Source organism: Spermophilus citellus, assembly GCF_964194105.1.
Source record: "Spermophilus citellus genome assembly, chromosome: 11".
Taxonomy (NCBI): domain Eukaryota; kingdom Metazoa; phylum Chordata; class Mammalia; order Rodentia; family Sciuridae; genus Spermophilus; species Spermophilus citellus.
This window is the reverse complement of record NC_138192.1, coordinates 98,290,719-98,311,140: the sequence shown is the minus strand read 5'-3', so window position 1 is coordinate 98,311,140 and position 20,422 is coordinate 98,290,719. Positions and strand designations below refer to the sequence as shown.

Here is a 20,422-nt window from a genome sequence, read left to right as displayed (position 1 = left end):
TTAGATTTTATTCCTGTAGAAAATTTTATTTTCAATAATAAATTTATTATTAACTCTTAAAGTGCTCATCACCTCATGGGCCAATGATAAGTATTTTTTTTTTATCAAATCAAAGAATAAAACAAGTGTTTTTCAACATTGAGAGTGTATCTTGCTCATCACTGTTATCACAAGTTCTTAGCACAGTATCTGATGCTTAGAAAGTGTCCTGCAGATGCATGAGCAAATTAATGAATGAGACTTAAGCCACTAAGCTGAACAAAACAGGAAGGAAATTAATTTTAAAAAGTATTTGTTTATGTGACACAGATTTTCTTAAAAATATATATTTTTATGATTAGAGGCTTTTAATTTTCATTCAGATCCAGGATTTTATTACTTTAAGGTAGAAAATGATTGCATCGGGCTGGGGTTGTGGCTCAGCGGTAGAGCACTCGCCTAGCATGTGCACGGTCCTGGGTTCGATCCTCAGCACCACATAAAAAACAAAGTAAAGGTATTGTGTACAATTAAAAAATAAATATTAAAAATAGAAAATTATTGCATCATTATTTATTGAATCAAAGAATTACAAAATTATTTCAGCCAAGAGTTCCTGTGTCAGAGAACTTCTAGAAGGGTGATCTGCGTGTATCTTGAGATCTGTTGTCATGAGCTGCTCTGTTGTTCTTTTTTCCTCCTCAGGTGTGGAATCCATAGCATGTTTCCCTTACATTTAGCCGCCCTAAATGCTCACTCTGACTGCTGCAGAAAGTTGTTATCATCCGGTAAGTAAATCCATTGCCAGAGATGAGGCTTAGTGTGTCCCGTACATGAATCACGTGGTGTCAGGTGTCTGGACTGAGTGAGTGGCTACCTGTGCTTCGTGTAAACACCTGACTTGGCAGGATGAGGTGGTTCTAACTGCATGTGACAGCTCCCAGATATGCTTGGAGTTGAACCTGTTTAATGTCAATATTCCTGCCCCCAATTGAAAGTCTCATCTGATTTTCAAGTTAAAGCTTGAAATCTAAAACGAGAAAGAGGCAGGCATGGCCAGGAAATTTAAGTTATAGGAAAAGAAAACATCTTTGAGACTTAAAATGGTAGCTTAACATTCAATATTTTCAGCAAAGGAAAATGGTCAAATCCCCTACATTTTAGTTACCTCCCTCCTTGATGGGCAGTATAAAATCGCTAAGGCCAATTTCCCTCCACCCACATCTCATTTTTATTTATTTTTTTATCATGAGACTGTTTGGAATCAAGAAATTATTTCTACTGTGGAGCTTTGCAAATTATGCTTTTCACCACTTTTACCAACCTCCATATATTAAGAAGTTCCTTGGCTTTCAAAAATGGTAGAGGTCTGCAAGGCGAAGATTGTTCATTAATTCATGCATCAGATATTCCAAAGACAATTTTCCCCTTTAAGTAGTTTACCTATAGTTGATTTTGCTTTCTCTGCTTCTGGCATGTTTAAAAATAATCTCTGCATGAAAGCCTGTTTCCCAAATCTTAAACCAACAGAAAGGTTGGAATACACTTAAGAAAATATCTATTCCTACATGTTAGGATTACTCCTTTGCCTTCCATGTTTTCTCCATGTGTTCTGTCTGCCTGTCTATTGCCATACTTATCTCAAATTGGTTTCATAAATTTCTATCCTGGGATTGAAAAATGGGGCTGTGGTTCACCCAGGGCCGATGTGAAATAAATCCTTCTTGACTTCACGGTTCTTCCTATAAAATTGCCAAGCTTGAGCAGTTACCATTCGTTTCCATGACAACCTCTTTCTGACTACAATTGCTTGCTTTCTGGTTTTCCTACTAACTGATTTTTCTGTCTCTGCAATGTTTCTTGTGGTTTAACTAGGACAAAAGTATAGCATAGTATCCTTGTTTAGTAATGAGCACGTGCTGTCTGCAGGCTTTGAAATAGACACCCCAGATAAATTTGGAAGAACGTGCCTTCATGCTGCTGCTGCAGGAGGGTAAGTACTTAGCAATTTTTGTTATTCCATGACTTAATTGCATAATACATCTTAATTGACTCAAGTTGTCTGTGAACCAGAAGCAATTTCCATAGTAAATTGGGTAAGAATCATTTCTACCAAATACCAAATATCACTAGTTGCTTTTCCAGATTACCTACTTACATTTTGTTCTTCCAAAGAAATGTTAGCCTATCTCATATAGCAAAGAAGGGCTTTTGTTGTTTTCTTCTTTCTGGATCTCTTCTCTGCTTCCTCCCCGCACTTTCTCTAACTGTAGATATTCAGGCTATAGAATATTTATCTACTTGAGTCTCCTCCACCAAAATAAATTAATTTGAAATTTGTTCCTAAAATTTTTGTTGTTGCTGGTAGGTGGGTAGTGATTAAGAGAACCTAAGATTGAATTAATTTATGCTCCTTTATAGGCATTTTTGGCCTTACTTCAAATCAGATTTTTAAGTCTTTATGATGACTAAATAAATACAAAGTTCAAGAGAAAGAAAGAGGGTTGGGTATATAGCTCCATCGGTAAAGTTCTTGCCTTGCATGCACAAGGCTCTGGGTTCAATCCTCAGCACCACAAAAAAAGGGGGGGGCAAGAAATGATTTAATCTTTGCCTTTTTTTTCCCTGAGCTGTAAAGAGAATTTTCCATTAGCTACTCTCATTTTCATATCAGTGATTAGATTAATGCTCTGATTAAAAACATTGTTGATGTATGGCCACACATTGTCCAAGCATGGTACCTATTGGATGGCCTTATGAGGATGAGGTGTTGGTTCTTCATCAGTTTCCTACTCCTTAAGGAACAGCAGTGCTTCTCCATTTGTGTTACCTATTTATCAGAGGTGGCTTAACTGTGTAGCTTTAGGGCCCTGATTTATATGGGTAAAAAGGTGCCTTCCTCACCCCACCCTGAAAACCAAATGAGCTTCATGAGCCACACACCTTGTATCTGCCTCTGTCTTTGATCCTTTGCCATCTTTCATTAAGTGCTTTATATCAACTGGCACGCTACACCAACACTTACTTATCGTAAGAAATTCTTATAGTTTATGACTGAAACAGCTGGTTCTCTGAGAAAAAATGGCTATAAAGGTTGGAGGTGGAGTGGGGAGAGCCCTCCTTAGGCTTATCATTAAGGAGATCATTTTTCTTCTTTCGGATATAATAAAACAATAAATCCAGACCACTTCTTAGCACCCCAGTTTAGAACAATTATGATTATCTCTTTCTATGCCTACATTTAAAAATATATTAGACCTGTCTAGAAAGTGGTAACATACCATTCTGAATTCATGTCTGAAATCCCTATTAGAATTAAAATTTAGCTTCTGCTCTTCAATAGAAAAATCCACTTCAATGGGTCCTTTTCTCTCTATTAAATATGATTTATTGCTTCTGTGAATGCCAGAGAAGTTTTGGAAGACAATTATGCTTCATTACATCGCTTTCAGCCTTGGTTCTACACATTTGTTTACCCGGATTACAAAGACAGGGAAATGCAACTGTTCTATTTTTCATTAAAGATTATCTAGTTGAAAGTGGTTATCATGGGGGATTCATTTTGCTGTAATAAAAGGTAATGCTCAGCCATTCCACTCATTGTTTAAAAGTGACATGAAGTTATTATAGGTTGAAATGATTGTTTCATAGTCTCTTGATGGTTTTGAAAAAGAATTTTAGGATAAATGATAAAACCATCACTGGAGGGTTTAATCATGATTACATGATTCATTAAAAGAATTATTAAATTCCTTAGTGATGGAATTGAAAATGTTCTACCAAGCTCTTTAAATTATTGATTTATTAGCTTTGAAAAAAGAACTTTAGATCATTACAATATAGAATTACTATTACACGTTCCTCTTATTTCTTGGTAGCAGAATTTAAACCTGGTGCTACCATCTTATCTTATGCTGCACCCTACAGAAAATAGCTTTCTGAAGATAACCTAGTAACTAACCTTTACCGTGTTAATGATGTTTTCCCTGTCTTTCTAGTAATGTGGAGTGCATAAAACTCTTGCAGAGCAGTGGAGCAGATTTCCATAAAAAGGACAAGAGTGGGAGGTATGTACTCAGGGCACTCTGCCTCAAGTGTCCCCATAAAAGGACTGGGGATTATTGAAAAATTGAGAAATCCTGTGGCATTGAAATGTCAACAAGAAGCTGGCTGGGGGCATTTCATCTGCAGAAGGAAATCCCATGTTGGAGGGAAATGCCAGCAAACCAAACATAAGATGTAAGGAAAGCAACTCTTCTCTCAGCTTCAGCTTAGAAGGGCCAGTTTTCTTCTTTTATTAAAAAGAAAAAAATCTCCTACATGGATATAATTTAGAAAATTCTGTTTGTAGCAGAGTAAAACACTTTAGCCTTCTGAACTCAGAATCGGGTCATAAAGTCTAGAGCATTTTTAAGTATGTATTGGACATTTCATCTTGGGATAAATTTTTAGACATATTTACAAAATCAGACATATATACCCCACCAGTGGGTCACAGAAGTTTTCCTACCTCTGTGGTCCTTTATATAGCTAAACTGTGCTATGATGCTACCTGGTACATGAATCCTTTTTTTTTTTTATACACACACATCACATGCATGTGTGTGCACACCCATGCACACATATACAAGTCATGCATCACATAATGACATTTCAGTCAATAGCAGATCACATACATGATAGTGGTTCCATATAGCCTGGATGTGTAGTAGGTCAGACCATCAAGGTTTGTGTTCACACAATGACAAAAATCACCCAATGATATTTTTCAGAACATGCCTGGTCATTCAGCAACACTTGACAGTATATATATATATATATATATATATATATATATATATATTCCCCTAACATCTCTCTACCCCTCTTCTCCACTGGCATCCTAGCTTTTGGGGGTTGCCTCAAATTTCTTCTATGACCAACCTACCTAAGACAGCTCCTACTCATCCTTCCAGATTCATGTCAAGTGACATCTTCTTGCAACTCCAATGGGAGTGGCTCTCCTGCTGCTCCCCTAACACTCCACAGACTCCACAGCTGCAGCTCACATCACATTGTACTGGTAGACTCAGTTCCCTTGTCTTTCTCTCCACCTGACTGTGAGTCCTGAGGACAAGGACTGGATGTCATTTTCTCTTTATCTTTTGGCCTTGTCATATGGTTGATGCCTAATAATTTTCAGTATGGCTACTTAAAACAAAAACAACTTAATATATATAACTTATAATTTCCTTCTTTTGGACCAAAGAGGAAAAAATCAACTGAAAAAAGAGCCCTTAGTTGGGCCAGGGTTGTGGCTCAGTGGTAGAGAGCTTGCCTAGCACGTGTGAGGCACTGGGTTCGATCCTCAGCACCACATAAAAATAAAGATATTATGTCCATCTACAACTAAAAAAAAAATTTAAAAAGAGGCCACAAGTTTACCATAAAATGTAAAATAGTTTTTCTTTAAAATTGATTAATAATTCTTGAACTAAAGTTATTTCTTGTATTCTGTTTGATTCTTATTCCCTGGATATCAGTTAGTCATATCAGAAAAACTGTCACATAATTGAGAACTAAAAATAAGTAATTTAAAACATATTTCTTCAGTCTTGCCTGGTCAAGGTGCTTATATTTCCTGATTGGTATTCATTTGCTTTCTCATGATAACTTCATGAGGTGTATGGAAAGGCTTACTGTCTTCTTTTTTATCAGATGAGAAAGCTGTACCCAGAGATACTAAATGAGTTGTATATGTACACAGAATTTTAGACCTAGAAAAGACCTTAGGGGACAGCTGCTCAAAGGTCCTTACTGAAGTAAGGATGAGTAAGCCCAGACCCAGACAGCAGATTTGGTCCTGTTGCAAATCTGCTCAGAGTAGAACACATGGTTCTTCCTATGAACCTACATCCCTACTCACCAGGAGCTGATGTTTAGAGAAGATGAGACAAAATACCAGTAGCTAAAAAACAAGGCAAGAGTCGGGCACGGTGGCACACACCTGTAATCCCAAAGGTCTGGTAGGCTGAGGCAGGAGGATGTCGAGTTCAGAGCCAGCCTCAGCAAGAGCAAAGCACTAAGCAACTCAGTGAGACCCTATCTCTAAATAAAATAAGAAATAGGGCTGGGGATGTGGCTCAGTGGCCAAGTGCCCCTGAGTTCAATCCTTGGTACACCCCCCGCTCCCCCACCCAATCAAGACAATATGTGATGAGAGCTCAAGAGACTCTGACAATAGCTAAGCAATCACAAACTAAAGAAAGACCACTAACATCTGGAACATGCAGGATAAGTGGGATTTTGATGGGTAGACAAGGTTCAGGAAGGGGCCCTCCCACGAAGAAACCAAGATGGACAGAGGTGGAGGGAAGTATAGACATGATCTGGAAAACCTGAGATGATTCAGTTTGGATATACCAATGGGTATATCTAGGGGAGGGAGATACTCTATAAGAGAAATTGAGACCAACTTGAAAAGGTCTCAATTCCAGGTTGAGGAAGCAAGCTCTTGTCGGTGGGGAGGCTTGAGGGTTTTAAAACAGAATTGTTGTATGTAGGAATTGTACATTAGGAAATCCAGTTCTTTGTTCATACCAACTAGAAATTAGGTGTGGGCTTAATTAAAGCTCAGAATGGTCTTAATGGGAATGGTCTTAATGGGTCTTAATGAGATAATCTTGCAATGGTCCCCAAAAAAGAAATAGGGTAGACCTGAACCAGGGGAGGCTATAGGAATATAAAGAAAGAATGGACCCAACATGACTGACCTTGTCTTAAGGCTCCAGTCTTTGTAGCCTCTATTTCAATTTATACAGTCATAGGAAGGCATATCCTTTAGCCTCTACACTGAGAGCCAAAGAGCTTTCCACACCCATAGGAATATTGCCACCAGTGCTTGTGTTGATAATGGGTCTGTTTTCCAGGCTGAATGAAGTAATAAATCCCTGTTTGTTTTACAGGACCCCTTTGCATTATGCAGCTGCAAACTGTCATTTCCACTGTATTGAGACATTAGTGACCACAGGAGCCAATGTTAATGAAACAGATGACTGGGGCCGGACCGCTCTGCACTATGCTGCTGCATCAGACATGGATAGAAAGTAAAAACAGCCTTGCTCATGCTTCCTCTGGGGGTGGGACTAGGGACGGAGAGGCTCTGCTAAGTCTTCTTCATATTGCCTCCTGGAAACTGCAAATAAAGACTTTCATTCAGACTCAAAGGAGTTAGAATAGCTTCATCACTAACCCAGGTTTTCCCACTCTCTGTCTTTATGTTTGATTATTACATGTCACTGAACAATTTCCTCTCTTCTCTGTTCTTTGGGTAGAATGCCAAGTAGAGCTGTCAAGCCCAGGTTTTCAGTCCATTCAAAGTCTTATAAGTTATTTGACATATATCGTCGTTTTTCTCGTGACCACTTAAATGCTTCATTTTCCACAAATTTACATTTGCTAATATATGTGTCATATGAAAAAAATTTCACCTATGTATCATTCTCATAGCCTTCAAATGCAGCCTCAGTATAATTAAAATAAGCACTTTTGTTCCAAGTCTGGGCATGAACTCCTTTTTAGCAGCTAGTAGAGGTGAAATTGGTTGTCCTGGATGTGTTTGGATTCTAGGTGGCTAGGAATAGAAGTCAGACATCAGTGACTCAATTCAAGGGGGAAAGAAGGGGAGGTCCCCACAGTTTATGAAATTGTCCTTAAAGACTTAAGGTCGGGGGCTGGGGATGTGGCTCAAGTGGTAGCGTGCCCGCCTGGCATGCGCGAGGCACTGGGTTTGATCCTCAACACCATATAAAAATAAAATAAAGTTATTGTGTCCACCTAAAACTAAAAAGATAAATATTAAAAAAAAAAAAAGACTTAAGGTCGGGCCTCCTTCATAGGAATGCTTTTTGATGACCGTGTGTGGAGAACTATTAGATTATTTGCTATCCTGTTCTGCACAATTAACTCTGGTACTAACCACTGCTTTTGTAGAGCATTTTATTTAATTTACTTTTTTGGTGCTGGAGTTTGAACCTGGGACCTCACACATGCTAAGCATGTAATTTACCACTGAGCTACTCTCCCAGCCCATTTAAACATTTTGAATGGTGACTCACAGTAAGAAATACATCTTACATCGTGAACTAATGCAAGCATTCACATATGTATGTGCATATAAAACAGAAATAAAAATTTATAGAACCATATTTACATTTATTATTTGTGATGCATTCTGATATTTTCTATTCCATTTCATAATTAAGAATTGCTGAGAGCAACCCACTAAATTTATTTCAGTATTTAGTAATGGGTTATGATCATTAGTTTGAAAAACATACAAGCATAAGAATGCTCTTCATTTTTATATTTATTTAATATAAGTATTATATAAATGTTATTTATTATATAATGATTTATATGATGATTATATTTATTATATAATGATGATAAGGTCAGATATGTCCCTCAGGATCCCATAGCTATGCAGGTTATTAATTCAACAAACATTTATTGAGTAACTGCTGTATATAAGGCTCCATGCTATTTGCTTGGAACAAATAGGAATACTGGAAGAGATGGGACATTGGTGTTTTCCATCTGTTAAGGGCTAGAAAAGGAATCCTGTATAATAAAGAATCATTCTGACAGATGAAGGGCAATTGGGACTGCACTCCTGGATAAGTGAGATGCTGATCTGGCTAGGAGGTAGCAAGGAGTGTGGTAGGAGTTAGACAGGTTTGAGCTAAATTGCTTCCTTTTTTCTTGGGGAGTTTTAAGGTGTTTACTGAAAGGTAGGCAACTCAGTTGTCCTAATCTCTGACTCCTGGGTAGAAGTTCTTGGAAAGGCATGTGCTCAAGTGCATTTCTTGGGAAAAAAAACAGATTAGCTGAATGGCCTTGGAGAGAGCTGTATACATCATCAGTGAAAATTGGTGGTGCTTATTATGGGGGGTTGGGGTCAAAATCACTGAGATATAATTGTACTATAATTAATTGCAATTTTTTTTCTATCCCTTATGCTGAGAAGTAAGACCCTCTTGGGAAATGCCCATGAAAATTCAGAAGAACTTGAAAGAGCCAGGGAACTGAAGGAGAAGGAAGCTGCACTGTAAGTTACTTCTTAGCTGAAGAACAACATGCCGCCTCTCTTGCTTTGCCTGCTTCTCTGGGTTGCCACACTGCTTTCCTTTCTATGTTGGGGTTCCCCTTTCTATGTTGGGGTTCTGTTTAGAATCTTGAGGAAGGAATGCAGGCGTGCCTTTTATGAAGAAGAAGCTGTTCTTATTATACATCCTTCACTGGTGCTATTTTCACACAGGGAGCTTCCTAAAAGTGTAACCTTTGCCTTGTCTGTCACTATGATTGGTCAGCAGCTTTAGATCTAAATATCATTTCTGACTCTGCCATGTCTCATATGCCTCAGGGACATAGTAAGGCCCCCTTCACAGCCTCAGGCCTTAGGTTCTGCGTTTATGACCTGGGGATAACCTGCAGTGGGTTTTCTAAAGGTCTTCTGGTGGTGTGGAGTGTACCAGTCTTCCCCTCACTCCTTCCATCTTTCCAGCACATTGACTTAAAAACAGCTTTTTGCTCCATGTAAACAGCTTCCCCTGACCCACCTCATCCTACCTACCCCACTCTGGCTTCTGACAGAGACTTAGCTGTTGCTGTGACAGCAGTTGGATCACCTGTCATCTCCGCAGAGCGTTGATACATAGGAACTCCAGTGCTTCATCCTCTGAGATTCTAGTCACAAGAATTGCCTGGCACATAGTTGGTGTACAGAAACTGTTTAATAAATGAACAAACAAATGAGCAGGTGCCCACACTTTGTGCCACACCCCCAGGGGACCCAATGGATCCAGTTTTCTCTGAGTCTGCAGGCTCATGGTCCCTAACTCATTTATTCTCTGCTCCAATTGCCAAAGAAAGCAGTTTCTTTGTGACTTGAATGCTTGTGTCTACCCTGTGATCTTCCCATCTCCCACTGGGTTCTGCCCTTTCACCCCCCACCCCCACCCCATATTCAGAGCATCATGGAAGGGTATAGTTATTGAGTGTGGCTCTGGTGCAGGTTACAGAACATAGCTTTTGACCATTTCTGGGGATAGGAGCACAGCTGTGAGTACAGCAGAATGACCAGGTTTTGCTCTGATACTCTAAAAATGTAAATAATAACATTAAAAGTTATAAAATTGTAAGTCACCTCAGCAAATGCTCCCTTCTCCAGCAAACTGAAAGTTTGCCCTGGGCCAGTCCAGCCCTCATACAGCAGTGGAAGGGGAGGGAAGCTAGAGAGGTAGTCAAAGGATAGTGAACCAGCAGACCTGAGAGCTTCTGTGTGCAAAGGGAGGCTGTTCCCCTTGGCCAAATACAGCCCCAATCTACAGTGTTGCTGTCACTTGTACATCTTAAGTATCAAAATTGTTAGTCGGGGGCCTGGGAGGAACAAAGATAAGTGTCTCCAGTTAAAACATAGAATTCATTTTTTTCCCTTGGAAACTATATGGAGAATTCTGTAGCACTATTGTTATTGTAGTGTAGTTCAGCTAACTCCCGGATTAAATAATTCTTTGGTAGCAATTTCAAATGTTTTCTAAATTACAAATACAACCGATCACTGATTTTTAGAATATAGTCTATTGAAAAGTTGGGATTTGTGTATTCACTAGGATGTTATTGCTATTGAATGATTTTATTTAAAGATCCAGATTTGGTTTACAATGAGTCACACCTGGGATCCTATTCATGGGCATTGATTACCAAAATCAAAAGAACTTCCTTATAAGGTATAAATGACCCAAGACAGCATGATAGCAGGACTCTAATAAAAGTTTGATTTAGCATGGAACATTTCATGGAAAAATGTGACAGTATTTTGTTTTAAAAAAGTATTTTCTATCAATTTTTCTAAAAAATTGTAAGAACCTGTTTAATTAAAACTTCTGTATATGATTCGTTTACTCCTTTGGCCTTATACCAAGAGATAGGTAAACGTCATGTAAAATTTTGAGTCAACTAAAGAAATTTTCCATTGAAAAGTCTTTTTTAAGGTATAAGCTTATGTTTAAAATTTTAAAAGCTTGATGTGAGTGTAAAATCGTGGCCTCATAAGAATGTTTGTCCCATTGTTGTAGATACAGTACTGAAATTATGGAGTGTCACTCTCTGGCTACTTATTCCCTCTGTGCCATCAAGATCAGACCATTTGCAATTAGCCCTGAACAGAATGCCCTATGTCCCTGAGTATTTTTGTCTGGTGTTGCAGGCTCTTCAATAAAAGTACAACCAAGCTCCTTCCTCTAGCCTATTTCAAAGATTGTGACTTTTTCAGGAAAATTACAACTGTATCAAAAAAAGCCTTTCAATATTATTTTGTTCCAGTCTATATTCCTAGTGGTATGATTTAAGCTTCTTTCTTCATATGTAGTTACTGAATTAGTCATTTATATATTTTAAAAGCTTATCCACTCCTTTAATCTTTTTATTATTCAGAGTATCCTTGGGTTGTTTTTCTTACTCTATTTTAAACTTTTGTTTTCTCGTCTTTTGATCTTAGTTTCCAATAGCAATGTTACAAATAATCCCCTCTCTGTTGGGTTTGCTGGGTTGCAAAGACCTGACCACTTCTTGGTGTTTGAGACTTCATCTTTTGAACACAGAGATCTAAGTCTTATTATTTGGAGATCTTGACAACGGACATTCTATACCTGAAGATGAGAAGAATAAAAAAAAAATAAATTACCCTTTTGCTTCTAAAGCTTTTCCTGAATTCTAGAATGGCTATTTTAAGTGGAAATAAAGATAGCTATGGAAAATGTGTGTGTATGTGCACACCCCCCCACACACACACACACATACACTCACTCACTCACTCACACTACCTTCCAGTGCAGAAAGGTTTATTGCAACACAGTTCTTAAAGAAACACTTAAATTTATAAAGTGCTTTGTGGAACATGAAAAACAGGGGGGATTCTCAGTAATTATCTTGTTTGGTCCAGAGATGTTTTCTAAAATAATCCCTCATATTTATACTTACAGATGTCTAGAGTTTCTGCTTCAAAATGATGCAAATCCATCTATCCGGGACAAGGAAGGCTACAATAGTATACATTATGCTGCTGCCTATGGCCACAGACAATGTCTGGAATTGGTGAGTTGTTTTGTCTTGTTTTGCTTTTCTAACACAATTCTGATTTCAAACTCTCAGTAAATGCTTTCATTGACTCAATAAGTCACTATTAGAAATCACCTTGAGGATATTCTCTGATAAATTTTTAAAAAGTTACACTTTACTATCTGTGGCTCTCTTTGTTCCTTTTCTGTCCTTTTTAATCTCACAGCTGACCGACAATTGACTCTTCTATATTAATTAGGGGTAAGGAATGTGTATGGGCATAGTTGTATTTTAATTAATTAGGATATATCAAATAAGTTTAATACATATTTCTGGACTAGAACTAGCACTCCAATATTTGATGACAATATTGTAAGATGACTTATATAACCTTAGACATGTAGGTTTGTCATGCTCAGTCTCATATTTGTAGTTTAGGGAAGGAAATTGTTAAGGGCAAAATAGCAGAATTTACTGGAATTTCTAAGCCATATACCTGTAGTGACCAAGACTCAGATATTTGGAATCTGAAGCTCCTCTGTTGGTTTAGGTCATGAGACCCAAACTCAAATGTTCACAGGGATTGGAAATGTGAAGTAGAGGGATAAAGTGATCTCATGTATAAAATGATAGGGAGTAAGGAGGACTACAGCAAATAGAGCATGTGTTCTGTCTAAAGGGAGAAACAGCCAGTCAGGTCCAGCTGCTTAAGACCAGGTGAGAATGCATACCCAGGGTCACCAGGTCTCCACAGCTTCAAGAGAAGCTAGAAATCTAATATTTTTATATGAGATTTTCTATTTTGAAAACACTGGATGAACCAGGAAAAAATATAAAAATAGGAACGAGTGGGTTTGTGGCTGCATCCCACCTACAGGCCACCGATTGCCATCTCCTGAGCACCACTCTTTGTTTGGCTTCACCAGATTTCACAGGTGTCCCCAACTCACCTTTCCTGATTGCCCTCCAAAGTGTTCCCTTGCCCCCTTTCAAAAGAACCCCTACTTTTCCACGGCATTCAGAGCTGTGTTTGGGGAACATGTGGACTTCATCAGCTGCACAGTCTATTGAGAAAGGCTGAGGTAGAAAGACCACAGGCCGTGGCATTAGCACCTACATGGAATTACTGGAGGATGCCCTGGCTCTGTGCTTCACCATCTTGGTTGGTTCCACTTAGGATCAGTGTTACTACATTTCTTTTAACTATGAACATGGAAAAATTCTCATAAAATTCTCCGAGTTTGGAAACAGAAAAGGTGATGCTTCAGTGTTGTTTTTACCTTCATCATTCTTTTTAATTTGTTCTAATTAGTTTTATATGACAGTAGAATGCATTTTGACACATTGTACATAAATGGAGTATAGCTTTTCATTCTTCTGGTTGTACATGGTGTGGAATTATACCAGTCATGTAATCATATATGCACATAGGATAATAATATCCCATTCATTCTACTGTCCTTCCTACCACCAACCCTTTCTCCTCCCTTCATTCCCCTTTGTCTAATCCAAAGTACCTCTATTCTTCTCTAACCCTCCCTCCCTTATTGTGTATCTGAATATCAGAGAAAACATTCTGCCTTTGGTTCTTTGGTATTGGCTTATTTCGTTAGCATGATATCCTCCAGCCCCATTCATTTACCAGCAAATGCCATAATTTCATTCTTCTTTAAGACTGAGTAATATTCTATTGTGTATATATACCGCATTTTTCTTCATCTGTTGAAGGGCACCTAAGTTGGTTCTATGGTTTAGCTATTGTGAATTGAGTTGCTGTAAACATTAGTGTGGCTGTGTCACTGTAATATGCTGATTTTAAGTCCTTTGGGTATAAACTGAGGAATAGGATAACTGGGTCAAAAAGAGTTCTAAATTGTCTTTTCTGAGGTTCTTGTGAATGCTAAAGATTTCTTTGACCTTAGGGTAGATGGCACTTTTAAATGTTTATTTAAGAAAATTTTTTTTGTTCTCCTAGTTATTTTTTCTTATGTTTTTTTTATTTAAAATTTTGTTATACATGACAGCAGAATGCATTACAATTCATATTACACACACAGAGCACAATTTTTCATATCTCTGGTTGTACACAAAGTAGAGTCACACCATTCATGTCTTCATATATGTACTTAGGGTAATGATGTCCATCTCATCCCATAGTCTTTGGTACCCCCATGGCCTCTCCCTACCTCTCCCTCCCCTTTGCCCTATCTAGAGTTCATCTAACAACAGGTGGGAATGCATAGGATGTATCAAATAAGTATAATACATATTTCTGAAGTAGAACTAGCATTCTAATCCTCCCATATTCCCCCCTCACCCCACTCCCCAACCACATTATAAATCAGCCTCCTTAAATCAGAGAAAACATTTGGCATTTGGTTTTTGGGGATTGGCTAACTTCACTTAGCATTATATTCTCCAACTCCATCCATTTACCTGTAAATGCCATGATTTTATTATTCTCTGTTCTTCTAGTTCTTATTCCATCATAGTTCCTCTTTAGTTACTGTGGCTTCATCAAGTCACCCCAATAGTTAGTGACTTAAAATAGCAATAATCAAGTGTTATCTCTCACTGCTGGGGCCAGGACTTTGAGATGACTTAGCTGAGTAGTTTTAGTTAAAGGTGTCTAGGAGATTACAGCGCACAGTGGCTAGGGTGGCACAGTCTCAGAGGCTTCTTCACTTATGTCAGTCACCTGGGCTGGGAAATTCAAACAGCTGACATTCCTTGGGCTGTGCTTTCTCCATCTCCTCCACCCCCACCCTGCCCCATCTAGAATAGTTTTTTACTCTAGAACAGCAGTTCTAAAGTAGCTGGATATCTTACATGGTGGCTCAGAATCTAAAGGTATCTGCCCAGGGTCAGAGGAGGGAGGAGTGCTGTCTATGATCTATCTATGAAAGTCACCCAAGGTCCCTTCTGCTGCATCCATCCATGAAGCAGACATAAAATACAGAGAGGTAAAGGAGACTCCACTTTTAAAGGGAGGAGTGTCAACCTGTGGGGGTATTTAGCATCTATTTCTCACAGGAAGATGTTGGAAGCTTCCTATAACATTGATTTTAATGTAGAATCCCAAGTGGCCAAAGAGCAGTACCTCATCTTACAGATGAGCAAAAACAAGTCACAAAGGCATTAACTGATTTTCCCAGAGTCATAACTCTAGTCAGTGGAAGAACAGCACCAGGAATCGGGATCTTCGAGATTTAGATTTCAGAGGAAGTGTTTATTCACCATACCATGCTGTTTTCCATTACAGGATAAAGCCCCAACACCACCCAGGGCTTTTGAACACTGAGAAAACACTTGGCAGGCTCTGGTTAAGATATAAGGCAATATCTGCCTCCCAACACCATCTTTGTAGTGGAAGTTGATGTGGACCTATTAGCAAAAATGAGTTTGTGTTTAGGTCTCCTATAAGAAAGGCTCCTCACACCATGTGTGGTGGGGAGATGGTAATCAGTGGCAGAGTGAAGGCTTACTACTGTAATTACCCATTATGAGCCTGCCTTCCAAAATCTACTTAAAACACAGCTGACTTTAATTGGTTTTCTCTATGAAAACCATATGCCATAATTGGAATATGAACTTTATTACAAAGTTTGTTATTATACTCTTAATAATGTGTGCTATTTTATAGAACTGTAATGAGTGGTCTTTAATCCCACAGTATGCTAACGCTAAGAATAGTTATTTTATAACACCTTCTTCATATTACACGTATTGTTTCCATTTTTTTCAGAAAAAAAAATTTCATTATTTCTTTTATCTGACAAAAATGTTTTCTGTCCACAAAAAGGCTTCCCAGGTTCTGTCTGATTTAACCCTTTGCTTTGATCAACACTTGCCCTGCATAATTTACAAACACATGGTTATTCATGACACAAAATATTCAGAAATAGGTAGGGGAGGTATTAATTGATCTTAATTTGCCCTGTTGGTTGAACAGGTCTGGATTATCAATATAGTGATAAAGCTCTCACCCTTGTTTGCTTTTAGGAAAGAACCTCTGTAGTTCATTTATAACACAAAATGGGATGGAAATTTTCCTGAATGATTATAGTTGGGTGGAAAGTTTTATGTATCACCATTTTGGAATGCATCCTAAAATTCCTCTTGGGTGCAGTTTGAACTAAGCAAAGTTCCTGAGGGCTGTAAACATTCTTATCCCACCCCCTCTCCATCAAAACAAAACTCAAAACAGTCTTGGGCGCTCCCTCCCCTGGGACTGGAATCACAAAGCCATTTCTTTGCAGGTGTCTCATGCTCTCTGCTAGCTCACCCAACTGAATGGATTTGGGGAGTAAGTGGGAAGGATGAAGGTTCTAGAAGGAGGGGAGAGGGAATAGGACCTGTCCTTGTTACAGGTATTGAATGAAGAAGTGGGTCTGGGGAGTGTGCTTTTCTAACGTATATTCCTTTTATCTGTAGGAACCCAGTACCTTCATAGTCCTTAAATTCCCCTTTCCTTGGACACTACATGTTAGGAAAGCAAACCAATTAGCCAATTTCACCAGAGGAGAATTTCTAAGACTTTTTACACTGCCATGCCAAATCTTCTCCCTCATCTCACAACAAAAACACTCCACCTTCCAAAGGGTCATCATTGTTACAAATTGGACCTGATTCCATGTCAGGTACTAAAAACTGTCATGAAAAGACCTGATCATGGAATCTCTGGTTAGCTTATTTGAGCCTCTGAGCAAAAATTGTGCAGGGAGACCTCTTGGTGATACCACAGGTTATTGGTGAGGAGTCCTGCTTTTTTTCATGTTGAAGTTTGAACGTTAGAGAATCACGCCAAGGCAAACATATAAATCAGGGTTTATTCAAAAAGGAGTAACATAGACTTCTCCCAGGAGGAAGAAGGGAGTCATAGCTGGTATCCTGGTATCCCAAGAAGTGAGAATGTTCTGCCTCTATACATCCTAGACTTTGTTCTTCTGACTTCCTCCCTCTTATCTCTCCCCTTCCTGTGTACATGACTAGGCCTAGGAGATGCCTCAGTGGAATGGCCAAAAGATGAGAAGCAGATGGGCAGGGGGAAGGGCCAAAGGAGGGATCCAGGCAGGAAGCAGTCCGGAGACATTAATTAACAACTTTTATAACTCCCTGTGGGAGGCACAATTCCTGGGACAACAGGAATTACCTTAGCAACAGGTTGGGGAAGGGACAGGTTATCTTGATAAGAGTGGAGGGAAGGACTCTGAAAACATTAACATTTCAATTCCTCAGGGTCAGTCTCCAACATCCCCGACCCAAATTGGCCTCCCTTCTTCCATCCAACCCAATCACTATCTACACTGACTGCCTGTCTTTAATTCTGGCTTCATTGGTATTTCACATCCCTGGACTATGCTTCTGGGCTGGAAAAGGAATAAAGTAAATGAGTATTTCTCTATCAGACCAAAGGCTTTGTCCTTTGGGAGTTGGAATAAGATTAAGTAGGATGGCGGCCCTTAGAACCAGATGATTTTTGAAATTTGTGCAATTTATATCATATTAAACGTGTGTCATTAAATTTAATGAATATTTTAATGTGACATTTAACTTAGGCTATGTTTGCTTGACATTCGTGGTTTGTGACTTCCGTCTGTGATGATCATAAGCTTAGAATTTATAAGCCATACTTTGTGTTCCATGTATTTTACTATAATCAACAAGGAATAGACATTATTTTAGTTATTTTTAACTCTACTTTCCTTATACAAACTAACAAAACTTACATTGAATTGGATCCAAAAACAGGATTTGAAAAAAAAAAAAAGCTTCTAGAAAGTGGTATAGACCGCTTAGCCTTGACAGACTAGCCAAAGTTCAGAGTTCTGCCAAGTCTACCTTCTTAAGGCCAGTGTTCTCAGCTGGTTTTGATAAAAGATGTACATCCTGTGTGTGCACCAAAAATCTGCCCATGGATGTGTACAGAGAACTGCAATCAGTCGTATTCAATTGGACTCAAAATGTCAAATCATAGTAGAAGGGTCTTGGCTACGAGAACATCTTATGTCTGAATAAAATGTGTGTGGAGTGGAGGAAGGGACCTGGCAAAGGAGAGCTCCAAGCCTGTATCTGGAATACATTCTGTCTGACTCTGAAAAGAAAAATCAGGGAATCATACCCCTATTTGGAATTTTTGAGTTTTTGTTGGCATATGATTTTTCTTTTACAATACTGGAGATTTATATGTGAACCTAACAATATTTGTGGCTTTGTTACTGAAATGGAAAAATATGTGTGCCAGTATAATTACATAAATTGCCTACAGAAATTTAGAGATTGTTTGGAAACTTGAGGACTCTGATTAAATTCAGTCTAGGATTTTGCCAGGCCAAATCACTTGGAATTTGGCTCCTTTCCCTGGACCTTCTGCAAACTTGAACTTCAACTGTGAGAGTAAGTGGGGGGTGACAAATATTCCTGCATCTATATTCTAAGAGTTTCTGAACTTCTCTGAAGACAGTTATGTTTGGGGCAGTTAAACACTAAAATTATGCTGCTTTCAAATGAACTACTTAGTGTTTTAGGTTATTTCTTGTGTTTATCACAGATTTTAGGAAACCATTAACACCTGGTTCTGGATAAATATATTTGTCTATATAGATTTTCTCAATACTAAGAAAACAAGATACAGAAAAAGATTTTTTTTAAAAAGGAGAGCTACTAAGTGATCATCTAAGGACAAGAAGCTAAAAAAAAAAAAAAAAAAAGCAAGTTTGAATCCCAGCCCTAAACAAGTCTTTGATGTCTTTTTTTCTGTCCCCAGAGGTGCTACTTAGAGATGGGCTTGGGGCTGTACATGAACTTCTGACAGGCAGACTTCTAATGGGCAATGTTCTCTGGGAACCTCAACAATGCTGGTCTTGTTTTTTCTTCTATTGATTTTGGTTGGAAGGAAACACAAAATCTTGTGAGGAACTCTCATTAAGGGAGGGGGTGGAGGATGGGCATAGATATTTTGTTTGCCGCTGAGCCCTCTTACAGCTATGAATGTTAAGTTTTGAGCTACAAGTTAAATGTGGATCTATATTTGGAATGGTGAAATAGGTAATATGACAAATGTCCTACTTATTTCTTTTTCATGTGGCAGTGGAAAAAAAAATTGTTTGTCTTTGCCATGAACAAATTTGGCCATACATGAAAGAACCATTCACCAGAATATATTAAAATAAACAATTTCAGTTTTACCTTCAAATGAGGACCCAGGACAATGCCATTGCCTTTGCATTGCAAAGTGAAATATTAGTGTTTCGCTCATGGATCCTTCCCCATTTTTAAAGTCAGAGTTGGAAAGAGCAAGAAGCTTAAAATCAGACAATGAATATATATATTTAGTTGCAGTTGGACACAATACCTTTATTTTATTTATTTATTTTTATGTGGTGCTGAGGGTTGAACCCAGTGCCTTACACATGCTAGGTGAATGCTCTACCACTGAGCTACAACCCCAAATCCCACCCCCACCCCACCCCCCGCCCCCGAGAATATTTTTTTGAAGTTAGCTCTACTCTGATTTCCACCACCTGCATAATGGGAGAGAGAGGGTGCTTTCTCTTCACTCCAGGTCCCAGTGAAGAAGTTTCAAGGAGATTGCTCAAATATCTGATATGTGTCCCCTGCATTTTGTTAGGCACAGAGGACTAGCATGTGATAAATCTAAATACTGCATGACTCTGACAGGAGCTTGCTTGCCAGGCAATTAAATAAAAAGAATGCTATGTTTGAAAAATCACTCCACCCTGAACAATGATGGGTCAAAGTATATGTTTCCCAATGCTCAAATGTAATCTAAGGATAAGAGCTGGCCTGGGGTTCTCCTGGATCCTGCTCAAGAGGGCTGCCTGTCACAGTGGGGAGGCCCAGGATTCCTAAGATGGAGGGAGGAGTGTCAGCTACCAGCAGAGGGCTAGGGGGAACTGCAGGCAAGAGGCATCTATGATGAGGGTTGGTGGAGCACCTACCTCAGCATCTGAGAGAGAAACAATTACAAACATCTGACTAAGTCAGGATATCACTGCCAAGGGTGCTCGTTAGAAAGACCATTGTGCCAGCTGCCTGTATGTCCTCTTTTTATCTGTCCCCTTTGGTCCTGGAAGAGGCAGAGGCAGAGGCAGAGGCAGAGGCAGGCATTGAGGGAATTGGAGGAGAAAGAAATCTAGACTGGGAACAGAGAAGTTGGCCTTGGCCCTTTCCCCAGTACAGCCTTTGTGGGAAGGTAAAGAGAGGCACTGATGTTAAACAATACTTAGGGTTTGTGGTCATTACACTGGAATGGGTGTGTTAATTAACAATGTGAAGTTGTGTTTGTCACTAAAATGTTCTGAGAGCTTTGTATTCTTTGTTG

At 38.8% G+C, this 20,422-nt stretch overlaps 1 protein-coding gene across 1 annotated transcript in view; it reads left to right on the top strand.

Annotated features, from left to right (window-relative positions):
- The window catches only part of ANKRD44 (ankyrin repeat domain 44), a 300,661-nt gene that overhangs the window by 199,838 nt on the left and 80,401 nt on the right, over window positions 1–20,422 (top strand). Inside the window, exons 11-16 of the mRNA XM_081261737.1 lie at window positions 685–767; window positions 1,909–1,972; window positions 3,978–4,046; window positions 6,924–7,064; window positions 8,987–9,067; window positions 12,003–12,114. Coding sequence (XP_081117863.1) covers window positions 685–767; window positions 1,909–1,972; window positions 3,978–4,046; window positions 6,924–7,064; window positions 8,987–9,067; window positions 12,003–12,114 — 550 coding nt within the window. The remainder of the gene's footprint in view (window positions 1–684; window positions 768–1,908; window positions 1,973–3,977; window positions 4,047–6,923; window positions 7,065–8,986; window positions 9,068–12,002; window positions 12,115–20,422) is intronic.